General features: G+C 36.5%; 1 protein-coding gene across 1 annotated transcript; it reads right to left on the bottom strand.

Annotated features, from left to right (window-relative positions):
* Positions 1–7,897: 7,897 nt before the first annotated feature.
* On the bottom strand, positions 7,898–8,602 carry LOC146905007 (uncharacterized). Its single transcript, XM_085728418.1, has one exon. It carries the CDS (start codon positions 8,600–8,602, stop codon positions 7,898–7,900), a length of 705 nt encoding a protein of 234 aa, XP_085584544.1.
* Positions 8,603–9,874: the final 1,272 nt, after the last annotated feature.

Genomic DNA, 9,874 nt, shown 5'->3' with positions numbered 1-9,874 from the left:
TCTGAGAATTTTTACGTCCAAAAACAGTGCAAATGTTAATATTTAAGTATCTTCGTCCCGTCAAATCAAAGACTTCGTCTCTTGACCCTCCGGACAAAGAAACTTAAATAGGGGCAGCCGTTATACCCTAATTTTGGACCTAAAAATACTTGCTCAAAATGTTTTTCCATCTTTGATATGTGTCTATTACTCTTGAAAGATTGCCAATTTGCTATTGCTTTACACTGATATTTTACTCTGCTTTATCTCCCAATTTAGCTCTAAAAATCTTTTCAACTGTGTATTTGTCTATGTTTTCTTGCATTTCAAGTCTTTTGAGTTGGTCTCTGATCAATTGCATATTTCTCTGCATTTTATTTCAATGTTATTTGCAAAAATTCATGAAAAAGGGTATTTTAGTCATTTTCCCATTCAAACTCATTTTTGTCTTTAAGAATTGATTGTGTCTTTTCAATTGGTTTGTATGAGTCCTTGTTTCAATCCCATGTAAAAGTCCATTTCAAAAAATTACATTTGAGTCATTTTGAGTCAGTTTAGCCCCTAGGGGCATTTTAGTCATTTCCAGTGTTAAAACTCTTTTGATCCTTAAAAGTTGTCTCTGAGTCTTTTCAATTTGCTTGTATAAGCTCTTGCTTCAATTCCCCATTAAAAACCATTATCAAATTGCATTTGAGTCGTTCTGAGTCGTTTTAGTCCTTAGGGGCATTTTGGTCATTTCACACGAAATTTTGACAGAGAGAGGTTACTTTAAAGTACCTCATTTATGTAGTTGGTTCATTTTAGTCCTTTTGTTGATTTTATTTTTTGGTTTCACTTTACGTTATTTTCAAAATTACATTTTTTAACCAAATTTTATTAATTTTGCATTTTAGTCCTTTTTTTATTTTGCACTTTGGTCCTTGTTTTTAGTCATTTGCAGATCTGTCCAGAAGTTGGTTATAGCCTAAGTGCCACATGGCATCAGCAGATTGGTCCAGAGTGCACAATCATCACATATAAAAGTCCAGTCACAGTCCAAGTCAAGGGTCAATATACTACTCATCTTCTGCCAAGTCATCAGAAACAAGTTCCCCTTTTATCTCTCTGCATATTTTGATCAAACACCACCAAAAAGCCAAAAAATCTCAAGAACATTCAAGAACACTCTTGAATATTTCTTCAATTTCCACAACCGAACCGTCATCATCACTATTTTCGATTTCCATTACGATACCGAAACTCACCGATTAAACCACAATTTTCATCCGTTCATCATAACAACAAAGTTTCGAATCCGAACAGAACTAGTTCAAGATTCAACATCACAGATTCGCAAGCAAGAGCAAGTGTGATACAAAGCGAATCCAGAACAAGTGGAGGAAACACAACGTTTCAAATACTAACTTGTATCTCACCTGAACGGAATAGAACTGGTACCATCGCAAGCTTTTGGATCTTGACGAATCTGAGCATAGAGGCGAAACGACTTGAACTTCTCCCGTCATAAATTGTTATTCTCCAGTTTGAAGCATAAGGTATTCCTCATCCCTGCAATCTCTGCGTTTCTTGTTTCTTTTCTCTTGATCAATTCGGTTCTAGGTAGATCTACACCTGTATTCAGTCCATTTTGAAAAACCGTTACTGGATTCGAAACAAGAACGAAGAGAGGTTCGTTTTAGTCTAAAAAGTTTTCGAAAAAGATGAGTTAAAGGTTCCGGCGCGGTGGTTCCGTCACCGAAAGCCTAACCGTCGCCAGAATCTGTGTCGGAGTTCTTGTTTCGTTTCCAGAAATTGTTCGAAGAAGATGAAGATCTTCTGTAAGATCTTAACGTTTCCAGAACTCTAGAGTGAGAGAGGGTAGAGAGTTTCGACCAAGAGAGAGAAAGGGAAGGTTGGAATGAGTTGAACCGGGTCTTTTAAGCATATATAGCCTTGCAAACGGTTCAGATCTTCTTCAAATCTGGATAGATCCGAACCGGTTCAACTCTTTCAGGCTTTTGTCCCTTCACTAAAGGCCCAACGAAGCTTATGCCTTGTTGTTCCTGCGATTTGTTGTTATCTACACCTCCTTATTCTATTGATACTTGACGAAAGTTACTGTTTACACCTCCTACATGTCTTTTCTCCATATTAAAATTCCAAAAAATGCCTATTATTTTCCTGTGATATTTTTGTTGATTCTTGATAATTCTGTATGAAAAATATTTTGTGCTTTTTTTGTTAATTCAACGTGTCAAGTTGTGTTAAAATTTTCTAAGACTTGTGTGATTTTCTTGGCTCATAATTGTCGATACTTGATGTTTGCTTGTGAAGTGTAAATTCATGGTGAGATTCACTCCAAAATTATGTGCAACTTTCTTGTGCTTTTGGCTCACTTTTTCTTGTAGGAAACTTTGTGAAATTTTGAAGTGGCTTTGGCTCTTGAATTTGGCACATAATAGTGGCTTTGAATATGCTTTTTTTGAGAGAATTGGCTTCTTGATTTAGTATATACTTGCTGTTTGATTTGGCTTCTTGTTATGGATTTTGTACCTTGTGAATAAGGTGTGGTCCTTGTATTAAATAAAGTGCGAATAGGCTTGAAAATACTATGATTGTATTGCATACTAATTTCCCTTGATTTCTCACATCGTGATTGATTTAGAGCTTTTAAAATGTTACCATTGATGTGTGGATTCTAGGCCCTAGCTTTGCTTTAGAATCCTAGTAACCTTTCAAGTACTACTTCATCATGTTCTTGATTAAGTTCTTGGTCATTTCTTTGTTAAGTTCTAGTTACTTTAATTCTCCTTGCTTGTTCTATTTCTTTTCTATATTTTTGTGCTACTAACTCTCTACTTCATGTTTCATACATCCATAAGCATCTCATCCTCCGTCTTATATTTTTAGCTTTTGCTTCTTGCACTTTAAATTTGGCCAAGGCTTAGCATGTAAAAAATTAGGGTTTTTGTATACTTTACTTTATGCTTTTAAATTCTTGCAAGACCATAGCATGTATTTAGGCCAATGATGTAAAAGGACAATGGACTCTAATGATGTACACCGACACAAGCACCGACACATGCACACACATCACATGGTTACTTTAGATGTATGCTTAGGGAATGTATGCCTTAGATGTATGTTTAGGAACCTTGAAACTTAGGCAAATTCTCTTTTCCAAAAAAACATGAACAACATCATTCAAATCATTTTCTAAATAAACTTTGGGACCAAAATCTCATTGATTTTCCCTTTATTTTCTTAAACAAAAACTTTAATGAATTTTAATCATACTTAGACTTCTTTTGCAAAATAATTAATTCCACCTCACTCTTTTCCAATCTTATGCCCTTGAGGCCTCTCATTCTTATTCTTCAAAATCCTATTTTCAAACTTAAAATCAATCAACAAAAACAAAAACATTTTTTGGAAGAGAACTACGGTGGATTTGATCCCTTAAAAGGGTACGTAGGCAAGGAACCAATATTCCTTCAATTCAATTAAAATAAAAATCCAAACATCTTCTTCTCCCTCCAATTCTTCACTTAGTAAAACTCTTAGGTGTAGATATCATTTATCAAAATAGCATTTAAAAATAAAGCGCGCGCGTAGAAGTAAAGACGGTTCCTATAGCATACTATAGTCGTTATGGGTGCCTAACACCTTCCCGTAGCGAAAACAACTCCCGGACCTCGATTCTCAAGGGTTTTGCTTATTTTTTCCCTTCCCAAGAAAAAATGAGATATCAAAGGTTCAAAAGGTTCAAACTTAATCAATGTTTGACACCCGAAAACCAAGATAAAACACTACTCTACTGTGCAAAATAGGTTTTGACAACATATGTTTAATTATATCGAAATGCAAATAAACACAAACATCAAAAGGCTTTATATAATGCTTAAGTTTTGTACACGAAAAATACAAACAAAGACACAATTTTTCACTGGGATGGTATCTTGTTTCAGCATCATTCAATACCCTACTAAGATAATAAATGGCTCTTTCTACACCATTTTCATCCTCTTGTGATAACATACTTCCCATAGTACTTTCATATGTTGCTATATACAATTTCATCTGTCTATCTTTTAAAAGAGGTGATAAGACAGGAGGGTTCATCAAGTAAGATTTGATCTCATCGAAAGCCTTCTGGTGCTCTGGATCCCACTTGAACACATCCTCTTTTTTCAGGCGAAGCAGTGATGTAAATGCTTATGTTCTACCACTTAGGTTCGATATGAACCTTCTAAGAAAGTTGATCTTTCCCAACAAAGACTGCAACTCTTTCTTGGTTGAAGGGGCTTTAGTCTCCATTATTGCTTTGGTTTTGTTTTGATTTATTTCAATTCCTTTCTTGTGGACAACAAAACCTAAAAAATCACATGCACAAACAACAAATGCACATTTTAATGGATTCATTTTTAATCCATATTGCCTCATTCTTATGAATGAATGACGTAATTGATCTAAGTGTTTGTCTTCTGATGAAGATTTAACCACAATGTCATCGATGTAAACCTGCATGAAATCTTCGATGAAATCATGAAACATCGAATTCATTGCTCTTTGATATGTAGCGCCAGCATTTTTTAGGCCAAATGGCATCACTAGCCACTCATAACAGCCTAATGCCCCTGGACATCGAAATGCTATTTTAGAAATATCCTCTTCAGCAATAAAAATTTGATTATAGCCTGAATAACCATCAAGCATACTTAGATATTCAAAACCTGCTGCTGAATCTACTAGCATTTCTGCTATAGGCATGGGATATTCATCTTTGGGGGTGGCGATATTTAAATCTCTAAAGTCAATGCAGACTCTTATTGTCCAAATTTTCTTTTTAACTGGCACTACATTTGCTAACCAATCTACATACCTGGACGGTCTGATGAAACCGCATTTCAAGAGTCTTTCGATCTCTTCTTTAATCTTTGGAAGAATTTTTGGCACAAATCTTCTGGGAATCTGCTTCACTGGTTTTTTATCTAATCGAATTGGCAATTTTAGCTCTACCACTTTTCGATCTAAACCAGGCATTTCATTGTAATCCCAAGCAAAACAATCCTTATATTCTTTTAGAAGCTCTACTATTCGATCTTTGAATTCTTTGGGAATTTTGGTGCTCACATAGGTTGGTCTTTTTACAGAGCCATCTCCCAAGTCTACTTCTTCAAGAGGATCTTGCGCCTTCATTTTAATAGTAGAAACCATAGGATCTTCTTCGAAACCCAAATTCGTCGTCATAAATACAATCCAGTTTTTGTTCATCGAAAAGATCATCAATAGCATCTTCCACTGGAGTATCTATCACTTTTTCCTGCAAGATTTCGGCTTCTTTAGCCGTATTTAATCGAGTTTCGGCCACATAGGCTGTAATTTTGTCCCAGAAATTGGGCTTAACCATAAATTATTTTTCAATATCCCACCCAGTTGGTGAGATAGCATACACTGTCGATCCTGGAGTTAGGTCATCAGTGACCTTCTTGTATGCTGAGGCTCTGGTTCTGAGCAAGTTTTCCTCTCTTGGGGGAACTTCCTTATGATCCACCAATATGTAGTCATGATCGATGAGTTCTCTTTCCCATACAAAACCATCAGGATGTAGTTTCATGGTGTATATTTCATCTTCTGACACCACATATTTGGGACCCAAAGAGAGAACTGGAGAAATGTTGGCAAGTTGCTTGTCGAAATTTTTCTTGGTGATAGTATCCACTTCAGCCAAAAAATAACTTTGATCAGCTTCGACATTCTCTACCAAACCATCTTCCCTCTAGATAGCAATCCTTTGATGTAGAGTAGAAGGTACTGCCCTCACACCATGGATCCATTCCCTTCCTAACAACACATTGAAGTTAGCTTTAGACGGGACTACCATAAATGTAGTTGTTCTTTTCACACTTCCAACTATTAAATCGACTTCGACAGCCCCAAGGGAATTACCAGTTGTTCCTTCATAATTAGTGAGAACTATGTTATGTGGTTTTAAATCAGAGTCAACAAGACCAATTTTCCCTAAAAAGGATTGGGGTATCAAGTTCACTGTAGCACCTCCATCCACCAACACTTTATTCACACCCACACCGTTTATCTTGGCTTGGATAAATAAAGGTTTAAGGTGTTGCATCATCGAGATATCAGGCCTCTCGAATAGTGCAGGTTGACTTCGACACAACCATTGTTCATCACATAATAACATAATGGCCTATGAATAGCCATCTCTTCAGTGAAAATACTTTCCACTTCGTTTACTTCAGAAGGTACATCATATTCAACTGGTAAAATCGACACAACATTACATACTATGTCGAGACTTGGATCGGACTCAGAGAAATTGGAAGTCATTTCTTCATCCTCCTTTGGAAAGTCTTCTTTCAAAGTTGACAAAGGGGGAAATATTCTTTCAGTGGCTGGTTTTTTGACCATCTCAAACAGTTTCTTGTTTCTTTTCCTTTTTTTTTTCAACATTGGTAACGCCTTTCGAAGCACTTGCCTTTTTCTGGTGTTGATACCTTCGCAATTGTGTTTTTGTCCTGGGGTTTTTACCCTTATAATTATTGTTGTAGGCATACTTATTAGATTTCGATGTCTCTTGTTGATGAGACGTTGTGGCCACTCTTTTCACCCATTTTGTTGGTAGGGTGGAGTAACCAGATTTTTTGCCTCCAGAGAAAACCCAAGTATCTGTAGGGGCCTTTGAAGGAGGATTGAAAGTCTTCCTGTGACTTTGGCCAGGATTTTTCTCTGATGGTTTCATCTTATAAGGGACACCTCGTTTGTTGAAACCAAATTTTGGTCGGTTATCAACCCAACCCCCTTTACATTTAGTTTGGGGTCGAAATCCTTCCATGGATTTTGCAGCTTCTTTATCGAAAACTGTGCTGCATCTTGGGCAAAGCATGGCATGTGTATTGGAAATTTTGCATCTGTTGAGAAAATCTATCAAATCTTCCTCAGCTTTAGGATATGCCACTTTCATTTTTTCAGCAAATTGGTCTTCAATAACCATCGCATTTTCAGATTGATGGTCTTCAACAACCATCTCCTCATCAGTTTTTAAATTTTCATTCGAAACTGGGATCATAGAAGGGGATTCAGGGCTAAATTCTTCTGAAATATCCACCATGTTAATGGCGACTACATCAGCATACATTGAATCAACCTTCTTCAGAGGATATGTATCAATTTGCATTGACTGTTTGGTTTTATCTTTAAACTTCAGCTTCCTTCATCGAGAGCTTTTTGCACAAAGTCCCTGAAACGAGTACAACGAGATAAATTATGGCCTAAAAATCCATGAAATTTGCAAAATCCCCGTTTCTTTCGTTGTTCTAAAGGGGGGAAGTTTCATATTTTTTGGCACCAAAATTATGTCATCTGCAACTAAGAGATCAAATATCTCTTCACATTTAGAAACATCGAATGTATATGTTTTAGACGGGTATTTATCGTTTTTAGGCTCTTCAGGATTCTTTCCATTCGATGGTCTTAAAAATTTGCATATGTAAGGCGGCCCATCTTGTAGTTCTGCTAAGTTAATTTCATTTTCTTCGACAGTATCGTATCCCCAATCGAACTCAGGATCACTGTCTCATGCATTTATATAGGCAATTTTTTCCTTTTTAGGAAACTTGTTCGTTCGGGCTTTCTCAGCCTTAAGCCTTTCGACTTGTCCAACTCTGTCAGCTAGTTGTGCCATATCTCTGAGATATTGGGTGTCTAGCTTCTTTCGAACAGAATAATCGAGACCGCAGGCGGCCATTTCGACCAATTCATGTTCTGGCACTGAAGTAAAACATCTGGCTTTAAGAAGACGGAAACGATTCAAATAATCGTCGATTGATTCATGCGTTCTTCGACGAACACTAGCCAATTCTTTCAAACGGATTTTTGATTGGCCCATGTAAAATTGTTCATGAAAGGTCTTCTCTAACTAATTCCAACTGAAAATGGAATGAGGAGGCAATGTGGTGAACCAAGTGAACGCATTTTTCGTCAAAGAACTTGGAAAATATTTTAATTTCAAGTTTTCATTGTTTGCCATTTCGCCAGCCTCCGTAAGATATCGAGCAATATGTTCGATTGTTGATTCATTAGTTTCCCCTGCAAACTTAGTGAATTTGGGGACTTTCCAGTTTCTTGGTAGATCAGTCTCTAAAACATATTCCGATAAAGCCGACACGAAATTTGGCCTATGTAAACCCATATTAATACCATTTTGGGCTAATAACGCTTCGACAATGTTTGCTATGTTATTATGGCCCTCATAATTGTTTCGACGGGCCTGCATGACCACTTGGTCTGCATCTTGATGCCTGTTCACCAATATTGGCGTCCTTTCAGTCTCTTCTAGAATTTGGGCCTGCGCCCCTAGTTGTTGAAATTGATTTTCAGGCACCTGGGCATTTTGACTAACTGTTGGGGGTTCTATTGACCCACCATTCAAATTTTGATTAATCGGTGTGCTTCGTGCAGCAGGGGCACCGAAAATATCAGCAATTCGCTCCATTTGAGCGGACAATGCTTGATAACTATTGTTAGTATCTCGAATCAAAGGATTAATAACTGCACCCATTTGTTGTGTTACTAGATTGGCCATATCGTGGTTGGCCTCATCCATTTGTTGTCTCAATGCCATCATAGATACTTTTGTTAAAGTTTGTTGGGGCGTTGCGGAACGCTCACCCCCGGGGTAATCAATTGAGGCATTGGCACATTTAAAATTTCGGAGAATGAAGACGGATTCGTATGTAAGCCTTGCATTAAGGAAGTTGGCATTACCATATGTTTTATCTTGGTTTTTCGGGTGTCAAACATTGATTACGTTTGAACCTTTTTAACCGGTGATATCTTATTTTTTCTTGGGAAGGGAAAAAAGTAAGCAAAACCCTTGAGAATCGAGGTCCGTGAGTTGTTTTCGCTACGGGAAGGTGTTAGGCACCCATAACGACTATAGTAACCTATAGGAACCGTCTTTACTTTCTACGCGCGTGCTTTATTTTTAGATGCTATTTGAAAAGTTATATTTACACCTAAGGTTCACTAAGTCAAGAATTGGAGGGAGAAGAAGATGTTTGAATTTTTATTTTTATTTGAATTGAAGGAATATTGGTTCCTTGCCTACATACCCTTTTAAGGTATCAAATCCACCGTAGTTCTCTTCCAAAAATGTTTTTGTTTTTGTTGGTTGATTTTAAGTTTGAAAATGGGATTTTGAAGAATAAGAGAGAGAGGCCTCAAGGGCATAAGATTGTGAAAAAGGTGGGGTTTGATTAGTTATTTTGAGAAAGGAAGTCAAAGTATGATTAAAATTCATTGAAATTTTGATTAAGAAAATAAAGAGAAAATCAATGGGATTTTGGATCCCAAGGTTTATTGTGAAAATGATTTGAGTGATGTTGTTCAAGTTTTTTTTGGAGAAAAGGATTTTTCTAAGTATCGCGATTCCTAAACATACATCTAAACATGCAATCCTAAGCATACATCTAAAAATATCTATGTGATGTGTGTGCATGTGTCGGTGCTTGTGTCGGTGTACATTATTAAAGTCCATTGTCCTTTACATCATTGGCCTAGATACATTCTATGGTCTTGCAAGAATTTAAAATGGCATGAATGTAGAGTACAAGAACACCTAGGTCTTTACATACTAAGTCTTGGCAAAAATTTTAAAGTGCAAGAAATAAAGTGAAGGAGGAGATGAAGTATGAAATGCTTATGATGTATGGAACATGAAACAAAATGGTTAGTGGCATAAAGAATAATAGGAATTGAAAATTATAAGCAAAAGAAATACTACTAAAAAAAACTTGGCAAAAGTTAATGAAATTTTTAACCTAAAAGTAGCTAAATTCACCTAAAATTTACCATAATATCAAGACAAGTACATGACCTATAATCCTCACATCAT

The sequence above is a fragment of the Medicago sativa genome, chromosome 7 (assembly GCF_051527215.1).
Source record: "Medicago sativa cultivar Bolivia chromosome 7, Bolivia_mono, whole genome shotgun sequence".
NCBI lineage: Eukaryota > Viridiplantae > Streptophyta > Magnoliopsida > Fabales > Fabaceae > Medicago > Medicago sativa.
This window is presented reverse-complemented; position numbering and strand designations above follow the sequence as displayed.

Coding starts and splice junctions, on each gene's coding strand:
- LOC146905007 (XM_085728418.1), bottom strand. CDS start 8,602: ATGGCATTGAGACAACAAATGGATGAGGCCAACCACGATATGGCCAAT.